The sequence below is a fragment of the Aethalodelphis obliquidens genome, unplaced genomic scaffold (assembly GCF_003676395.1).
Source record: "Aethalodelphis obliquidens isolate GAN/ISIS:26980383/991018 unplaced genomic scaffold, ASM367639v1 scaffold41, whole genome shotgun sequence".
NCBI classification, from domain to species: domain Eukaryota; kingdom Metazoa; phylum Chordata; class Mammalia; order Artiodactyla; family Delphinidae; genus Aethalodelphis; species Aethalodelphis obliquidens.
The window spans coordinates 9,371,088-9,391,393 of record NW_020837985.1 but is presented as its reverse complement, the minus strand read 5'-3'; the positions used below and the strand labels follow the sequence as shown (position 1 = coordinate 9,391,393).

Below are 20,306 nucleotides of genomic sequence, written 5' to 3'. Positions count from 1 at the left end.
TTACAGCCTCCTGAGCTGACTAATACATTCAGTTTTCTCAGTCATACGTTGAAGGGATGTACCTGGCCTTCTCTAAACTCCATTCCAGCTTTGACAATACACTCCCACCAGATACCCATTTTTAAAACCCACAAATTCAGCTCTTCGTGGTTTAACTCACATGCTGGGACCTTGCCGGGCTCGGTTCGGGTTCCTTCCAGCTTTTGACCAGCCTCATCCACACACCAGCAGCTCCGGAGGTCGAAGTGGGCCAGTGGCGTGCTAAAGTCTGAGTAGGGCCCTGGGTATCGGCTGAGCTGGCCGTTTAGGATCTGCCAGAAGACGGAGGGCTCCAGAAGGATGTTCCCTCCGGGCTGGGTCAGGTTCCCTTCCAACACTGCCAGCGGGACATCTTGGACTGACGAGTATCTTGCCAGCCCTGGGAAGATGTCTTGTTGGCCAGTCTCATACAGACTTTGAATAAAGAGACGGAAGTTTCTGGAAGCCACTTCTCTGTAGCTCCTGACCTTCATTAGCAGCTCTGCAGGGCTCAGCTCCTGGCCACCACGGTTCTGAGCTCGCCACTGTTCATACCACTCAAAGGCCTGCTCGGGGGGCCCGTCACATTGCACGCGTCTCCACTGCCCGCTGGCACTGCACTGAGGGATATAGATGCTGGAGAGGGTGGGCGGCATGCTGGGATTAGAGACCAGGGCCTGCACCGTCCCAAGGAAGGCGCGCTCAGCCTGTAACTGACAGGGTGTGGGGCCTGGGGAGGAACAAAGCACAGGTACGTCAGGTTAAGAAGTTTAATAAGCCCCGAAGACCGAGATGGAAGACCTTAACTGTCCAAACTCTATCTAACACCTTATACAACCACAGAGATGCCATCAACCTTAAATTTGTAAGTATCATCCAGAAAGAGAACATCCCCATCACTAAATGAACACAGTTGAGACCAGCTGTTGTCAGCACGGCAGACACGTACGTGGCAGTTCCTTAAGGCCAAATAAATCTCCCTATTCACTCCTTAGAATGGTAAACATTATCAAGACCTTTCTGGACAATTTTTAAATCAGCCAGCATAATTTTTTTTTTTTTTTTTTTTGTGGTACGCGGGCCTCTCATTGTTGTGGCCTCTCCCGTTGCAGAGCACAGGCTCCAGACGCGCAGGCTCAGCAGCCATGGCTCACGGGCCCAGCCGCTCCGCGGCATGTGGGATCTTCCCGGACCGGGGCACAAACCCGTGTCCCCTGCATTGGCAGGCGGACTCTCAACCACTGTGCCACCAGGGAAGCCCGCCAGCATAATACTTAAAATGGATAAACAACAAGGACCTACTGTATAGCACAGGGAACTCTGCTCAATATTAAGTAACAACCTAAATGGGAAAAGAATTTGAAAAAAAGAATAGATATATGTATAACTGAATCACTTTGCTGAACATCTGAAACTATCACAACATTGTTAATCAACTTTACTCCGATATAAAATTAAATGTTAAAAAAAGAAAACAGCCAGCATATTTTGCCATAACAGAATTTGGGGCTTTAGCTACAGCGGTAAGGCACTGTGTCAGGGGCCCAGGGGAGAATCAGAGTCTGCAGATTGAATACCCAACAGACTTACATTGCTTGGGTTCTCCAAGTTCACTTCGAGTTCTGGGAATAGGCTGACCCTCGGCGTCCACACAGTAACACTCTGAGTTGAAGCACTGGACAGGGAGGAAGTGCCCCTCACTGGTACAAGAAGGGACAAACAGGCTGGACCCTGCAGGCTGGCTACCCAAGAGGCTTTGCATGCGCATCCTTTGCTTTTCACACTCTGTGGGGCACTTCGGTTGTCCACCTCTGACCCTGGAGCCAGCAAGTTCTTGGCCCTGGGCATCCACGCACCAGCACTCTCCAGCAAAGCACTGGACCTCCTTGTAGCTCCCTTCTGCAGTGCATGATGGGACAAAAAGGCTGCCAGGTGTCTGCCCACAGCCCTGGGAGCTAAGCACCATTTCCATCACGTCACCTAAATCCTTTGCTTTGTCCTCTGGCACAGAAATAGCATGCTGCAAGAAGAGAAGGAATTCTGGAAGCTCCAGGAGGGAAGAAAGGAATTTCATGGCATTTTGATTCTCTTGTAAGTTGATTTCAAAGCCAAAGCTGCCCACAACTGGCTTATTCATAGCAGCACCCGTCTTCAAGGCTTCAGGGGCTTCCCTGGCAGGATTTGAATCCAGTCCCACGGAGAAGGGCTTGGCTGGATCTGCAAGTGCCCATCCATTTTGGAAGCCTGGGAGACCAAGTTGCTGGAAAAGGCGACTGAAATTAAACGTACCTCTTGGGCCCAGGGCTCCAGACAAGTTAAACTGGATGACATTCTCCAAAAATCTCCCTCCAAAGAGGTTTTGCTGGAGTCGCTTTGGGTTGGTGGTGAACTGCAGGGCAAGACGGGCCAGCTCTTGGGAGGGAAGAATCCCTCTGATGGCTTCTTTGAGGAGACTTTCTAGGGCAGCAAACCGTGTATCCTGCCCTTGTACCATTGGGTGGAGAATCCCAGAATCCACAAAGAGCTCCTTGATCAAGGAGGGGCAGGATGAGGCAAATCCAGTGACTCTCTGAGAGCCCGGTCCTTCCTCGGGAGCCAGGAACAAGTCATGCCGGCTGAAGTAGCCCGAGGGCCCAAAGCGGAGTCTGGAAATGGCCCGCCGCCTCTCAGAGGGACAGGACTGGTCTTCAGCTGCAGGAGAAATGCAAACAGAGATGCAAACAGAGAAATGGTTTTACTATCACCAGTAACCCTGACACAAGGCCTCAGATCTTTCTGGTAGTGAGATGAAAAAAGTCAGTCAGGGACCGAATTCACACCTCTTGCTTCTCTGTATCTTTGTATTAACACTTTCTTCCTTCCCCCTGAGCAGAACCCGTGGCTCCCATCTTGGGGAGTAAGGACTCCAGGTGACTTGACTTTCTCTCCTAGATTTCATTACAGGGTGACCTCCCCCTCAGGCTGGACTCAGAGACACCAGCTCACTTTCTGGAACGTTGACCACACATTCACCACCATGAATGGTGTCTCTTCACCAGGTGTCCTGCCTCGCCCAATATTCAAGTCCACCTGGAACCTCAGAATGTGATCTCACTTGGAATGAGCATCTCTGCAGATGTCATTAGTTAAGATGAGGTCATACTGGATTAGGGTGGGCCCTAAATCCAATGACTGATGTCCTTAAAAAATGCCATGTTACAGAGAAGATACACGGGGAAGAAAAACACAGGAAGATGGATGCAGAGGCAAGAGTGAGGCAGCTATAAGCCAATGAATGCCAATGATTGCCAGCAAACATCAGAAGCTAGGAAGGGGCACGGAAGGAGTCTACTCTGGAGCCTTCCGAGGGAGCGCGGCCCTGCTGACACCTTGATTTCAGACTTTTGGCCTGCAGGACTGTGAGAGAATAAACGTCTGTTATTTTAAGCCACCCAGTTTGTGGTCATTTCTTACGGCCCCCCTAGGAAACTACTATACCAACAAATTCCTATTTGTTTTTAATGAAATGTTGTTTTCCAGTATTCTCCTACTGGAATTCTTAATGGCCTTTAATGCTTCATCATATGCTCTTCATGTGGCTTCCAATTCCTCCTTGTGGGTCATTTCATCTAGGCTAACTCGTTTGTAGTCTGTTTGAGGATAAGAACCATACTTTAAGTGCTATTGGTATTTCCCATAATTAGAAATATTTTCCTATGTTTCAACATATTGATACAGTATTTAGGAAGTATGATATTTCCCATAATATAATACAATAATGCCCACTCAGCAAACACACTTAGCACATTCTCCCAGGCTTCTTGACCTTCCCTTGAAATTATTAATTAGATAGTATTAACTCAGTTAACTCAATATATGTGTGGTCAGGTCATTCTATCTGAATATCCTAAGTTGACTGTCATCCCATTCAGAGAGAAGATTTTAAATTCAAACTCCGATTGTCTCAGTCACATAGGTGGAAGGGAGAGAGCTCCATTTTTCTCCATAAAACCATAAATCTTAGAAGTCCTTTGTGATCCACCCACCCGCAACTTTTCCAAATAATTCTTTTCCCTCAATTCACATGGGTGCCAAAAAGGAAGTCAGCCAATTTTCCTCTGTAACCAGGGAATAAAGAGCTGGAACTTGCAGTCAGAGAGAGTGAGAAAGACTGGCAACATCTGAACACATAACACATCCGTCCATGAGGCCACAGCTTCCTCTAATGGATATTACAGCAAGGTATGGAAGAAATCAAGCTCACGGCTCGGCTTACTCTCTTTCCAAATTAAGAGCATATTGTGTCCATTCATTTGTTATGTAGAGTTACCAAGGCAAAAAAAAAAAAAAAGAAAATTCAGATATTCGTTCCATGTGGCATTTGTTTCCATGGAAACAGGACTGATACACCAGAGAGAAAAAGTAAAAAAATATATATGATCCATGCATTTGGAAGTACTTTTGGTTTTAATTTGGAAGACCACAGTTCTTCATTTTTACCTGGAAATTGGAGGGCACAATATTCTCTGGGTTTTAATAGAACCAAAGTGTAATTGTAAAACTATCTTCAAGGCAGAGCTTCAGAATGTTCTTTTTCTACATCCTCACACTTAGCAGATAGGATGGTACCCAATACTGTGCCAAGAACTCAAAATGTTAAGTTGGAGAAATCAACTGGTTTACCAGGAAGTATTGAAAGAACATTAACACATGTCTATTTTGAGCCTCTAAAAAGACTGTACTCCTCCTTCACTGTTTCAGATCTTGCCCAGGCCATCCAGTTCACCTAAACTGGAAGCCTGCAAGTGCTCCTGGATTCCTCCCACTCCACCGCTAACACCTTTCAGGGTCTCACTGCAAGGTGGAACAGTCTTTTTTTTTAAGATTTTCTTTTTTTGATGTGGACCATTTTTAACATCTTTATTGAATTTGTTACAATATTGCTTCTGTTTTACGTTTTGGTTTTTTGGCCACGAGGCATGTGGGATCTCAGCTCCCCGACCAGGGATCGAACTCACACCCCCTGCGTTGGAAGGCGAAGTCCTAACCAGTGGACCGCCAGGGAAGTCCCTGGAATGGAGTCTTACTGGGATGCCTGGTGACATGTCTCAAGTCCACACCCTCTTCCACAGCCCGCTACTTCTACTTCAGTATTGCTTCCTGTCCTGGGCTGAATAGGCTCCCCAGAACTCATGTCCTTCCTGGAACCTCAGATGTGATCTTCTTTCGAAACGGGATCATTGTAGATGTAATGAGTTAAGATGGGGTCCTACTGGAGTAGGCTCTACTACTCTAGAGTGCTCTTAATTATAGGATTAAGTGGGCTCTTAATCCTATACAACTAGTGTCGTTACAAGAAGAGGAGATGAGATACAGAGGTAGACACACAGGGAGACAGCCATGTGACAACAGAGGCAGAGTGTGGAGTTATGCAGTCACGAGCCAAGGAACACCAAAGACTGTTGGCGTACAAAAGAATGAAACAATGCCATTTGCAGCAACATGGATGGACCTAGAGATTATCATACTGAGTGAAGTAAGTCAGACAGAGAAAGACAAATATCGTATGATATTGCTTATATGTGGAATCTAAAACAAGGGTACAAATGAACTTACCTACAAAACAGAAATAGAGTCACAGATGTAGAAAACAAATTTATGGTTACCAGGGGGTAAGGGTGGGGAGGGACAAATTGGGAGTTTGGGATCGACATATACACACTACTATGTATAAAATAGATAATTAATAAGGACCTACTGTATAGCACAGGGAACTCTACTCAGTAGTCTGTAATGGCCTATATGGAAAAGAATCTAAGAAAGAGTGTATATGTATATGTATAACTGATTCACTTTGCTGTACACCTGAAACTAACACAGCATTGTAAATCAACTATACTCCAATAAAAATTAAAAAATAAAACAATTACGTTTCTGTCTAAAAACACAAAGATTGTTGGCGACTATCACAAACCAGGAAGAGGCAAGGAAGGATTCTCCCCTGAAGCCTTGAGAGCGAGCATGGCCCTGCTGACACCTTGATTTTAGACTTCTAGCCTTTAGAACTGTGCAAGAATAGATTTCTGTTGTTCTAAGCCACTCAGTTTGTGGTCATCTGTTACAGCCACGCCAGGAAAGTAACATAGGCCCCTTATCTCTCTTCAGGACACTGCAATGACCTTCAAACGCCCCACTACCTGCAGCTTGATGCTCCTGTACAATCTGTCCTCCAAAATGCCTGGGCTGTCTTTCCTACACACCAACCCCACACGGCACTCTCCAGCTTAAAAACCCTCAACAGCTCCTCTGACCCTCCAGGATGAAGCCCCCAAGCCTTTGCTTTGCTATGAAAGACCTTACTACCCCTGCCTTTCAGAGTTCCCCACCCCAAACATACTCCAACATGCTTTTTCTCTATCCTTCTCGCGGATTCACTGTTCATTAGCTCACCAATGCCTATTACAGATCTTCCTCCACTGTGGCAGGGTGACATCCTGATAAACCCATCGTAAGCAGAAAATATCATGAAGTCGAAAACGCATTGAATATCCAACATTGTAGCTTAGCCTCGCCTACCTTAAATGTACTCAGAACACTTACATTAGCGTACAGTTGGGTAAAATCATCTTAACACAAAGCCCATTTTATAATAAAGTGCTGAATATCTCATGTAAGTATTTTTTTTTTTTTTGGCCTCACCGTGATGCTTGCAGGATCTTGGTTCCCCGACCAGGATTTGAACATGGGCCCCGGCAGTGAAAGTGCCAAGTCCTAACCACTAGATGGCCAGGGAATTCCCTCATGCAATTTATTGGATACTGTACTGAAAGGGAAAGACAGCATAGCTGTCTGGGTACAGAATGGTCATAAGTGTATGGGTTACAATCGAGTGGCTAATGGGGGGAGCTGCGGCTCACTGCCGTTGCCCATCATCACGAGAAAGTTTCATACCGCATATCTCTAGGCCAGGAAATGATCGAGATTCAAAGCACTGTTTCTACTGAATGTGTATCATTTTCGCACCATTGCAAAGTCAAAAAATTGTAAGTCAAACCATCATAAGTTGGGACCCTTTCGTATTTATATCCTTATAATTTTGTTTCTCCTGCTCTTTGTAGAGAGAACACCTCTCTTTATTTTCCTCCTTCAGGAAACATCTTTATTTTAGAAGATGTTCAACAAGTGTCACCTCTTCCATGAAGCCTTCCTGGATATTTCCTTGTCATACATGCTGCGAGATAGGATTGACCCGGTTCTGCTCTGTGCTCCTTCAGCTATCAGCACACACTTCTCTCATGGCACGTGTACACTTAATTCTTCTACTATTCTCTGAGCTCCCTGAGGAAGCAACCATGCCTGATGCAGGACAAGAAATGTGCTGGAAATTAATGATGATAAACAGGTTTGCATCATGTTGAACCTGAAAGGCCTGTGGGGGCACCCTCAGGAGGCAGTGGAATTAATGGCTTATGAAGAGGTCCATCTGGAGAGACACTTAAAGTCACACAACCTGACGAGAACAAGAGAGGAGGCCTGGAGAGGACACCCACCACAGGACGGAGGCTCCCCTTGACGCCGCGTCCCCTGGATCTCCCGTCCCTGGGCGTCCACACACCAGCACGGTCCATCCCTCTGGCACTGTACCGCCTGGTACTCCCCATCTGGGCGGCAGCTCGGAGCGCAGGGGTGACCGAAGCTGGTGGCTGTAAACCGCTCCACTTCACATTTCGTGGGGCCTACAAGAGATCCACGTGGTAAAGGAAAGGACAGTTGGTGTGTTTACAGCGTGCGTTCTGGGCGCTGGTAAGACTGTTTCAATCACTGCACCCACTTTGCTGGGACAGCCACAGAGACTGCAGCGACTTGAAACCCGAGTGGTTTTCTCCTAGCAGAAACACACACATCTGCCGTCGGCTTAGTACTTACATCGGAATCTGCCAGAGATGACTAGCTGCACCGCTAGGAACCGTCTCTGCAGTATTCGGTACAGGGTGGTCTCAGTGAAGGTGGAAGCAAGGTCCAGGCCAGCAAAAACAGTGTCGTAAATTTCATCGAGTAGCAGCTCCAAACCTGAGCCAAGACAGCAAGCGTTTGGAGGGATGGGTTCATTCAGACAGGAGGCCCTGACCTCGCTGCGTAAACAGATACGAAGACGCCAGAGCCTCCACCGGCATCATTGTGCTTTGGGTCTGAACAAGGCTTTAATGGTTTTCAAAGTCAGGGCAGCTGTGTATGGTTGCACAGTTTGTTCACAGCACAAGGGAGCACAGCTGAGAGAGTGAGAGATTGCAGTCCATCCTGGGTCCTACTTGCCACGCTTGGAGCTGCATCTGCGCAGGGGAGGGGTGGGGGGGGCAGGGGCTGGGCACCTCTTTCCAGTGTGTGCAAAGGCACCACGTAGACTAGCAGCAGCTGTGTTTAAAGGACCGCCCCTGAAAGTTTGCGAAGGCCACGCCCTCCTCCATATCCAGGGCAGCCCAGCCGCTATTTCTGATTGACAGGGAGTGACATTTAGGCTCTCAGGTCTGGCGAATGCGCTTACCTGTCTCAGCCAGCTCCCGCCCTTGGCTGTCCACACAGTGACAATACCCAGACACCTCCGGAAACCTTCTGCGAAAGGAACTGAAGGTCACAAATGCATCTGGGAACCTAAGAGACAATGGGATTTATGACCACCGTTTCATAAAAAGCAAGTCATCATGAGCTCTTCCTGTAGAAATAAATTAATGTGGGCTCATTTCATCTGGGGAAAAGAAATGGCTGCTTCTTTATTTCATGCCATTTGCTCCATGCTTCCTGCAGTAAATGTATTTTTTTTTTTTCTAAATTGGTTGTCCTTGGCCAGAGCGAGGCTGGACCTGTGAAAATAAAGCTGTGCTTGGCTGTCATCCACTAATTAGCATTTTTCTCACTCGTGGCATTTGACCAATTTATGCCCAAGCGTGTGTCTCATAGGACCAGGCAGAAAACAGTTAATGAGCATTGCATTAACAAGTTCCTTTACCAGAATATAACCCTAGAGACTAAGGGCCAAGTGTGCTTTACAGACATATGGTACACATTGTAGATGATCTCATTTGGGGAGATCAGACGACTTCAGATCCTGTTACAACTTTTCAAGAGCTTGAAAGGAAGCCAGATTCCAGGATAGGAAATTCTTATGTAGGCCATTTCCCAGTCCCACAGTTGAAAAAAACACCAAATCAATGTGACATCACTAACAAGGACTATACATCCCTTGCCATAAATTGAGGAAAAGGATGCCTAAATCCTGCCTGACCCGGCAATTGCTAAAGGGAGCTAATTGGCTGGGCTCCCCATCCTGGAAGTAATATGAAGCCCAGGTGAGTGACGTAAAGCTGTATCAGGAGTTCTTCCCACGTGCAATGACATAGCAACCAGAGAGGATTTGTTCATGTTTATGCAACACTGAGAGATTTATTGTATGCCCTATATAGCAAGTCTATGAAACCAAGTATAGTATGTTTCTACCTACATCTGGAAATATATCCCCAACCAATAAGTTAGCAGAAAAGCAGCTCTCTGCACAGATAGGTCAACTGCTGTGTAATATATTCTAGCAAAATGTTGAAAACAACCTTAATGTCCAAAGATATGAAAATTAAAAGTGAATTATAGTAAACCCCCCAAACAAATGCATGCATAACATTATGTAAAAAGCGTAGAATACAAAATGGCATGTACATATACTACAATTGCTCCTATGCACATGAACCAGTATTGGAAGGGAATATATTTGCAGGAACTGCTCAGAGCCTGAACACAGGGTGCACGAGTATTAGTTAATCTGAATGTAAATGAATGCACAAAACAAGACCTATGAACGCACTGTAGAATTATGGATTTTTTCCATGTTGTTGGTCTATGACTATGTGTATGTGAGTTAAATTAAAAAGAATGTTACACTAAGTGAGTTGAATAAAAGAAACTAAAAACTCACTTGGCCCAGTTGCTCCCACTGACAGGAGGTATATGACAGAAATTCATTCATTGGAACATGGGACAATTCAATTACAAAAGTGCTAATAATAGTAGCATAATTACTTCCATTTATTGAACACTAATCTGTAGAAGACAACCTGCAAAATGTTTACTATATGTTGACTCATTTAATTCATTTAACCCTCCTAAAAGGCAGGTGGTATTTTTTTCATGCCCATTTTAGAGGTTAAAAAAGTGAGGTGTATTGGCCATGGGTCTTGAACCAGTGGTGGGAACGGGGGTTCAAATCCAGGGCTTCACCACCACGTGATCTCTGCTAATGGTGTTACGCAGTGTGTTTGGCTGTACCCAGTTCCTGCCCCATATCCTGAGAGGCAGTCCTCTGTTTTGACACTCTTCTTTCTAGGCTGGACACTGAGCTTTTCCTGGCATCTAATAGACAGTGATGGGTCACTCAGCTGGCCCGAGGTTCTGAAGCCCATTCCAGCATGAGGCACGGGAAGTTTAAATCACTCCAGTCCCACATTCCACCAATTCAACCCAGAGACCCATCTCAACCTTCAACTAATGGAAGAGGATGCTTCCCTTTCTTTGGATTTTATCAGGATGAGAATAAAAGAGTCCTCAAGAAGGAAAATTGTAGTGGAGGGGAAAATGATGGCGTTTCTGCTTTTATGTTCAGATTGTGGCCAACACAGAGTTAGAGAAATCACAAATGAGGCTCCGTGCGATACAAAATGTCAGGCCCTGCCAGGCGTCCGGTCCTGCTCACCTGCAGGGTAGGATTCGTGCCCCTGGACCCAGGGAGCCAACACCCCCTACTCAGTCAGATGCTCCAACCCTCTCCCGGATAGCCCCTCCAGACATCTTGCCATTGATGAAGACTAGCAGAGCCCTCCTCAAAGTCAAGCGCTGTGACTCCCACAGTGCCTGGGGCACTGCAGACACTGCAGAGGGTCCTGTGAGGGTAACGGGTGATGAGTCCACGAGGATGTCTCCACACACAGTCGCTCACACGTTCAGGTAACGAGGCCCCTTTACCACATGTTATGACGCATCTGCTCCTTCCCCCTGGATCACCTGTATCGCATGGGTTGCCAAGGCATTTGAAGAAGTTTGAACGAGCTCAGTCACTAAGGACGAGAACTGATAAAGAAACCAACTGAATTTAATTCGGGTCACTAAAGCCTTGATAATGGCATCGGCTCTTAAGCCCTTTACTACAATCTGCTTCGCCAGAATACGCTTCCCTAGTTAGTGGTTAGGTAAGGGCAATGTGAAAGGTGGGGGAGGGGCCAGAAGGACTAGCAAAGCTCACTCCATCATGTCACCCCATCATGACATGTTCTTTTGGTCACCGGCCAAACAAGTGTAGTTAACAGCTGCCTTTTTCAAGAGGCAAAAGGACCTGCCTTAAATGGGCAAATGCTGTGGCCAAGTTCAAGTGTAAATCATCACCCAGCACATCAAGAACCCACAACAAACAGGTTGGCAAATGAGGCTTCCAGGCTCCCTGTGGCCCCATGGAAACAGGTCAACTGCCTTACGCCACTTCTCCATGTGAATTTCCCATAGAAATCGCCTCAGATTCAATATGCCAAAAGCAAATTTGTGACTTTTCCTTTCCAGACTCTTCCTGTACCATCCATCCAGAAACCAGACCTTGGAGTCCTCCTTAACTTTTTCTCTCCCTCGCCTCCCATATATGTTCCTTCACCAAGTTCCATGGAGTCTACCAAGTCAATATTTGTCCAATCCCACTCCATCTCACCATGGTCCTCTCCATCACCTGCTCTGGTCCAAGTTGACAGCACCTCTCACCTGGACTAGTACGGTAGCCTCCGAACTTGTAGAGTCGCCCCCAGGCACCCATTCTGCTCTTCCCTGACCCCAGTCCATTCTTTTCAAAATCCAAGTCTGATAGTTAATAAGATATACCCAACTCCCTCTCAGGCTTAAAATTCTTGATGCAGTATTGGGGACGTACTGAAACTAAAAATTACTCCTTGTTTATGTGAAATTCAAATATCACTGGCCATCCGGTAGTTTTTCAACTGGCGACCCTAGGTGTTATATCTAGACTCTCCACGTAGCCTCCGTGGCTCCTGACACTTTGCCCCAGTGGAGTCACTGGGGCTGGCACTGCCCAGGTCTGCTTATCAGAAAATTCCTGAATATGGCTGGGCTTCCAGTAACCAGCCACCTGACCCTTCCCATGACCTTCTTAAATCAGAATTCGCTCAGAGACATGCTTGCTTACATAAAAGAAAGGCTCCCATTTCAAGGGTAAACTTTTTTTGTTCCTTAACAATGGATGCTTAGTCCTGAATGTTTGCCTTTAACTCGACTGCCCTCTGGTGGAAGCAGCTATGAATTGTGCCTCAAGCTGGCACCTGCAAGAAGTTCTTTGATGACTGTAGGCCTACTGTATGCAAGGCTCTGTGCTCTATGCTGTGGGGAACAGAGATGAACTGAGGTTTTGTGGGATGGTAAAAGGAGACAGACAGCTCTGGGACCCACCAACTGTGATTCCTAGGCTAGGGTCCTTAACTTCTGTGCTTCAGATTCCCCATTGTATGCCAGAGACCATCAGTTCCAATTATTTTTGTAAATATTGAAGTAAATGAAAGGATCTCAAATTCCCTGTATATAGTGAACATCCAGTTGAACTTGAACTGAGCACACGTTGGTTTGTATCAATGAGCATCAGTAAATCAGGCTGTTTGCAGATTCCTATGTGCACACGGGCAGGCCTTGTGGGGCGGGGAGGGGAATGTAACCTACATTTGCTGAATGTAACCTACATTTGCTGAAGCTGGTGATCTTCCTCACAGATGCATAATAATTTACAATTTTCGCAATGGTTTCACAGACAAGGGCTCAGCATATCTTCACCGTGACCTAATGAGCCAGTGTTGTCCTTACAGATGGGGACACTGAGGCTCAGAGAAGTAAGTGACCAGGTCACTTTGCCAGCAGTGACAGAGTCAGAATGAGGGTCACAGGGCAAATGCTATGGGGCCAGGCGGGTAATGCAAACAGATGGAGCAGAGGTATATGGCAGCAGGACACGGAGAGACCCAGAGCAGCGGCGGGGGGCAGCGCTCAGTCCAAAGAGAACCAGCTTCTTGGTGCCATGCGACAATGCATGTAGCCCTCACCCTTGTTCTTCAGAATCAGGAATTCAGAATTTTGTGTGTTATGTAGAACATATAAAATTGCTGATGTTCAACTATTTTTACCTACACAAACGGAAATTTCACAGGATTCTACTTAAAATCCCCCAGTTTTTAAAACACTATGCAGCTCAAAAGAGACTTATCTCTGGGACAGCTCTTGGTCACAGGCTTTTATCTGTGACCTCTCCCGGCACATCCCTCTCTCTCATAGGGAAAGAAACTTGTTGTTTTGAAAGCCAGCCACATAAAGGCTCAGGTTCTCCAAGAGAATTCCTATCAGTATTCACAGACTAATATTCTTATTTATTTTCACTCAGAATGTTTCAATTATATCTGAAGTCTGTGCGAGCCCTTTACAGTAATAGAGTAGCCATCTTGAATAACCAGAAGCTATCCAGTTATTTGGGCCAAGATCTATGATGCACCTCCCTTTTCATATTTGTTATTTAAATCTTTAAACTCATTGATAAGTGCAAACATACATGCAATTTATAAAAACGGTCCACGTTTTTTACGGAGCCATCATTTTTCCTTTTCCGCTGGTTCCCTTCTCCACAGCAACCTGACCCTCAAGGCGGCTGTGATAACCACACAGTATGTGCTCATTCATGTTTTTCTCTGCACCCACCTAATCCTATATGGACACAAGCACGATCACATAATATGAACATAATATAGAATCATATATGCACATGAAGGGACCTGTCTGATGTTTGTTTTCTAAAAATTAAATCCTCTTACATGATCTGTACCTTGTGTATCGTATTATCTTAATGGGCTGCAGAATCCTCTCCGAATCAACTGGAATTGTTGATTTGCATTTTTTTTAAAAGGCTGCAGAAATATTTATGGCAGGTACACATTTATCCAGCCATCCACCTTGGGTTGTCAGCCACTTTGTTCCCAGTTTTTGGCTACAATAAACAACAATGCAGTAGACATCCCAGAACGTACATCTTCACATTGTGGTGTTTTCATCTCCACGGGCTGGCCGGACCAGAAGGTTCGCCTGTTTTTAATCTGAATGGCTATTGCCAGCCCGCTCTGTGGGGAATGCTGTAGCCCTTCAGTCCGTCACAGCAAAGGAGCGTGAGGCCTCTGTCCGTTCCCACGGGCTGCGTGTCTCACACACACACACGTGCGTGAGCACGCGCGCGTCCCAGCATACAGTCCCAAAGCGAGCGGGAGCTTTGGCAGGAGATGGGAAGGGATGGCCTGTGACGAGCACGCTCAGGGGCCCAGCAGCCCTTACCTGTTGTAGCTGTGGACCAAGTCGAAGATCATCATGTCCGTGGTGTTGACGAACTTGCACTGCACAGACATGAAGGCTCCGTCTGGAGAACACTGGGGCGGGGACTTGTCCCCCACCCCATGGAGGAGACGGCGATTTCTTATCTCACAGCTCCCTGGACCTAAACATTTCCAAGAAAACAATTTTTAATTCTCCCATACAAGGAGGTGTGTATGCTTCTGCAGTGGAGGTGCATGGGTTCATACTACACTCGTGACAGCATCCCAAACAGGGACTAAGGCCTGGGACAGGAGATGCTCCTTGAAATCCTACTTACTCTTCTAATGATCAGCCGGTGAATGTTGCTGTCCACCACATGGAACTATCAGAAGGAATAAAACCTTCCTAAAATCCCTTCCTTCTCTGTGTCGAGGGCCAGGTCCTCTGCCTTTTCTCGGGGAGCCCTGACCCCGTTTTGGTTCCGATATGGGAGGCCGCCCACAGCCTCCACCTCCTCATGGGGTGCTGGTGCCGCTGGGACTTACATCGTGTCGGCCTCCCTCGCTGGCGGGTCCCGTACACCTCCATCCCTTCCGTGTCCACACACCAGCACTGCTCCCGTCGCAGGTCGCACTGCACGGGCTCGTAATCCCCCGAATCCTGACACTGAGGGAGGTAGGATGTGGCCGTGCTGTTGATGTAGCTGCTCAGTAAGATCTGCTGCTTCTGCAGCTGGCAGAACGACAGACCTGTGGCAACAAAGAGTGGCGTCAGAGCAGGACAGCAGGGACGACGTAGGGGTCGTAACCCAGGAGGACCCTTCTCCCTCCCCAGAGGCGGGAAGGCAGGGCAGTCCTTCCCACAGCCCATGGGTGCTTGATGAGCTGGCAACAGCCTCAGGACCAGCGTTCCAACTGCCCAACTCTGTATCCCAGGATTTCTCCTGACATCCTGTGGACCGAGCTTGGAAGGGCAGATTTCATCGTGTCCCATGGGTCCCCGGGACACCCCACAGCCCTGCCACTGCAGAGGTGCAGTGTGAATGGAGTACAGGCTGGCTGTTGACAGCTTGTCTGAATTCAACTTTCCCCGCACACTTGCTGTGTGACCTTGAGGAAGTCTGTCACCTCTCTGTGCCCCACTCACGTTATCTACAGAATTAAAATACAACTGTCTTCTTCAGGTGCATGAGGACTAGTGACGTTAGTGATTACTGCTCCTACTGAATACCTACTGTGGGCCGGGTGTCTTATGTGCATTTTAAATCCTCTCAACCATCACAGTTGATCCTATAGCAGATACTATATTCTTGTTACAGACAAGGAACAAGAACTCAGTGAGAGCATGGGACCCAGCAGCATGCTGGCCCCCAAAACCAGTGCCCAAAACAGAGCTTTGCTCCATTAAAGGATAAGTGGTTCCAAGCTCAGTTTCACAATTTTAAGATGACCAGTGTAAACTGACCTTTGTTTTAGGCTGAACTGTGACATGCTTTAAATGGGGACTGGGCTTTCTCTGACTACTCATCGTAACAACCATTTTAACAGGAAAGTTTTCACCTCAGTCTCAAATTTTAGAAATACCCCAGGTGAAAGAACACTTCCTGTGCACGTGGCTGCTTTCTGGTTTCAGAAACCTTTGATGTCTGCTCCCTGTTGCTTCCTTCTTAGCACCAGGCACCGAGCCTGGCACATGGGGGAATTCAGAGGCGATAGCTAAACAAATGACTTGTCAAGTTGATTTTCACAGCAGTCCTGTAGGAGATAGGGTCGAATTCAAAGGGGAAGATCCAGCAGCCCATGGGGAGACTCACCCTTGACACACCCAAGCCTAGTGCTCTACCCAGGATGTGAGTTGTCCCCAGCGGGTCCCCCCGCCAACTTACAGGATGCAGGCCGCCCAGGCTGCCGGCTGCCGGGCACTTCCCTGCCGTCGGCGTCCACACACCAGCAGGAGCCTCCATCCTTCCCGCACTGGACAGTCCTGGGGGCAGGAGACACAGTCGGGTAGGTACCTTTCTTCTTCCTTTCCATCCCTCCAAGCTTTAATTCATTTAAACTGGGAAGAGATTGGTGTGGAGCAGGGCAGGTGACTAGAGAAAGGGAAAGCGCTGACACCTGTGACAGCCCCGCACATTCATTCTCCACCAGGCCAGTCTGCCAGCCCTGTAGCAAAGGCCACCCTGGTGTCCACGCTCCTGCCCCATGGAGGCTGCAGGGGGTAAAGGTGCCCCTTACGTGGACCAGAAGTGGGCAGACAGTGGCCTGGGTTATGGTTACTCAGGAAGCGCTCCATGGGTCTCCAAGGGGAAGTGATGGCTAAACTGAGGCGGAGGGGCGGACAGGTGTTATACCAGGGGCCTAAGAAGGTAAAAGGTGTTCCAGGTAAAGAGAACTTCGTATGCAAAACCTTCTGAGGAGGAGCAGGGCTGGCTTGAACCTGCACGTGGCCAGGAAAGAGACACGAGAACAGCTAGATACTGATTAAATAAGGCGGCAAAGGTGAACCATCCTCCTAACCCCTCTGCTCCAGAATTCCCAGAGCTCCAAGCAGGGACTGGCCTTTGCACTGGCCTTCGCTCTCGAGAGTAGGTAAGCGCTTCGTTAGGCACACAAAGCAAGCTTGTGAATAAAATGGAGCTGGGGTGGGGGGTGACGGATGTCTCAGGGATGTTTCCCAGAACACAGCCCTAGAGACGGAGTTCCCCTTGTTCAAACGTGGCTGGAACAGCGTGGGGAAAGTGAAACACATGCAAAGGGTTCCTGTGTGTTATCACTCCACTCTTCCGGGAGAGAGTCCCGGGCCCCAAATTCTTGTGAGGGCAGCCAAAAACCCCTTTCAGAGAGGAGCCCAGTGGGGAGACAGCGTCATGCAGCCCAGAGGGCCGAACTCAGCACAGCGTGGAGGCAGCCACTGACCTGAGTTCAGAGGCCCCTGCTTCCCTCCACCTCTGACTCATCAAGAGGATGCAGGGAGGAGAAGAGGCACCAAAGCATCCGTCATGTGATCTCCCCACCCCGGCGCCCCTTATTAAAGTAAAGCTTTGGCAGGAAAGAAGGGGGCATCCTTGGTTCTGGCTGGAATGGAGCATGGGTTGGGGCACTCTGGGTCAGATGACTCAGTGTTGATTAGTCTGAGGATCTGAGTGGCAGGCACCCTCCAGGTGACAGTAGCCACATCTCACATTCAAGGAGGAGAGTAAAGGGAGGGTGGGAAGGGTGGACGGGGGACAGGAATGAGATGATATGTGCTTTAAGGCCTCCAAGGCCCCTGAGTCCACATGGCTGGAGTAGCCTTACTGGAAGCTGCCATCCTCAGCGCACTGGGGAACGTAGTCTGCTCCCTTCAGAAAGGCCGCCTCCCTCTGCTGCTCACACGGACGGAGAGGCTGGGCGTCCACCTGGTACTCTGCACAAAGGAAGTGATTCATCAGAGAGGAGTTGCTGGTCTGGATTCCAGTAAGAGAGACGGGCTCCCTAAAGGCACAGATGCTCTTCCGGGTTTTATTTCCAGCACCATCATCAAGTATGTTCTAACTTGCAATTTTGCAGCTACTCACACTTTTTCCAAGTATGACATTGGCTCCCGTAATCCCCTGGGAGGCATTATCTCCACCTTACCCATGTGGCCCTAAGACTTGGGCAGGGAATGTCCTCTGTTCAAGATCATACAGCTGGCAGGAGAAGGATTCAAAGTGAACCCTTGGATTGCACGTTCCCCCAGCGAGCAGCTGGGTCAGGTCAGAACACCATAAAGGAGATGCTCTTGAATTTACCAAGGCACTCCCTGCGGACAGAGCACCTTCCTGGTCCCGCATGGGAATACAAAATAACTCCCATGTGTCTTATTTTCCATGGAGAATGTGTGTAACATGCAGGAGCTTATGCAGAAATCAGTCACAACTGCTTACTTTCCCAGCGAGGAAGCAAGCTGAGACTTATCCGAAGTCACAGGCTAAGTGGCTGAGCCGCAGCTAGAACTTAGGTCTATTTCATGCCACCAGTAGATTTGTGTTTTTCACTACCTGCTATTTCTCAAATATCCCACACGGATAACCTAGTACTTGAGATCTCTAAGAGAATAAAAAAAAACAACAGCAATGCCAAAATTTGCCAACAGGGTGGGGTGGGGGAGAGCTAGAATCCGACGAGGAATATCTGGTTTCCCATCTCCTCTCCACAAATCACTGACTCCGTGACCTCAGACCATCCAGTTTCCCTCTCAAGACCCTCTGTCTCTTCATCTGAAAAGGGAAGAGCAAGTAACTGAACTCGGGACACTGTGAGGATTAAATGAGATCACAGAGGTTCCAAGGCCCTGGGGCAAATCCTGGCTAACAAGGGGCTGGCCTGAGAGCTCCCTCCTGACCCAACGCTCCATGGCCTCAGGCTCGGAACTCACCAAAGCTGTTGGCTGACACCAAGCAGGCTGAGCCCAGCAAACTGAAGACCGCCAGGGCCAGGGCCATTTTCCTGGGCCCTTCCAGGCACAAAGAGGTAGAAGCCGCTGCCTCCTTGGGCTCTGGCCAGGGAGCCTTTATAGAGCTGACGGGGGTGCCCCCAGCCCACCCGCCACTGGCGCTCAGTGAAGCAGCGCCGCCCTGTTTTCTCTGCTGGCCACGAGGAGGTCCTCCACCTGCGTCTGCTCCCTCTGAGGACACTCATGTGGCCAGTGGGCGATGAGAATCTTGTGCAGCTGTCGGGGAGGAGAACTGGGGGGCATGGCTTCAAAATTCATCTTCAGGGGTAAAGGCCAAAGCTCTGCGGCTTTCTGGGCAACGGGCTCAGGCCCACCATGAAGGAAAGGCAACCCCGCCTCCCTTCCCCCTCCTTCCTTCCTCCTTCCTTCCTCTCTCCCTCCCTCCCTTCCTTCTTTCCTTCCAACAATGTTTCTTTAGAGCCCAAAAGTGTAGCAGACAGTATTCTAGGCAATGAGGATATGGCAGAGGACAAAAAAGGCAGAACCATTAATACAGACTGTACGAATTTTAGTGAGAGAAGCCAGACACACGCACACACACATTCATATTCATATTTATCCTCCTCTCCCTTCTGTCCCAGGACTTCGGATGTCGCCAACCAAAAAAGAGCAGGAACTGTGTCTTGCACATGAAGCCTGCACATCAGTGTGTTTTCTCCGTTTGCTTCTCCACCGGAAGGGGTAGGGGATGGAGGCTCCCTCCACAGGTGCTCAGAAGGAAGCGTGGGCAGGTCTTGAAGAGCACTTGGCCGTGGGGTCAGGGAGATAACTAACAACGAGACTTAGATTTCAGGCAAAGGTGATTTGAGAAGGTGTGTTCGCATTTACTGGAAAATTAGAACTCCCCCTGTGTGGCCCCTTGCTATCCCCATTACACAGGGTAGTTCTACACATGCCATGGAGACCCTATAACAATATAATAAGCGTAGCCTTCTGCAGCCCCTGCCATCTCTCCAGGTCCAGGTGTTCTAAAGCAGACGAGTTTTCTAAAACATTGAAATCACGGTTAGAGGTCTACCAGAAACCCCACTCACCATGCTTCCTACCATCCCCAACACGCATGCACGGACCTTGCACAGGTCAGCCTGTGTGCTGAGTCATTCTCGCTGGTCTGGCCTCTGGCAAGCAACAGAGTGGAGTCAATGAGGGTGAAAGCGTGCAGCCAGTGAGCCAGAGCCACATGGGCTTCCTTCAGAGTCAGCATGACGCATACCTGGAAGGAGAGGTGCTTCTCTCCACCCAAGCGATGGAGCGGTAAGCTTGGAGAGAACCACACCAAGACGCTGCCTCCTCACCATGAAAACCCCTTTCTCATGATGACTCAGCTCCTTGTCACTGCTCTCACCTGATTCCCCCTGAGCTGGGAGGACGTACAAGCTTTTGTGGTAACTGAGTGGCAGTGCCCTGGTCTGGTCTCCCCTAGTCTGCTCCTGGCTCAGGCCTCCATCACTCTGGCA

The 20,306-nt window shown here is 48.3% G+C and overlaps 1 protein-coding gene across 1 annotated transcript in view; it reads right to left on the bottom strand.

Annotated features, from left to right (window-relative positions):
- The window catches only part of TG (thyroglobulin), a 242,372-nt gene extending 223,264 nt beyond the window's left edge, over window positions 1-19,108 (bottom strand). The window contains exons 1-10 of the mRNA XM_027132515.1: window positions 18,772-19,108; window positions 17,670-17,778; window positions 16,256-16,353; window positions 14,916-15,119; window positions 14,392-14,551; window positions 8,540-8,646; window positions 7,924-8,067; window positions 7,548-7,733; window positions 1,609-2,709; window positions 161-748 (exon numbers count right to left, since the gene is read on the bottom strand). Of these exons, the coding sequence (XP_026988316.1) occupies window positions 161-748; window positions 1,609-2,709; window positions 7,548-7,733; window positions 7,924-8,067; window positions 8,540-8,646; window positions 14,392-14,551; window positions 14,916-15,119; window positions 16,256-16,353; window positions 17,670-17,778; window positions 18,772-18,838 (2,764 nt within the window). The 5' untranslated portion in view covers window positions 18,839-19,108. The remainder of the gene's footprint in view (window positions 1-160; window positions 749-1,608; window positions 2,710-7,547; window positions 7,734-7,923; window positions 8,068-8,539; window positions 8,647-14,391; window positions 14,552-14,915; window positions 15,120-16,255; window positions 16,354-17,669; window positions 17,779-18,771) is intronic.
- Window positions 19,109-20,306: the final 1,198 nt, after the last annotated feature.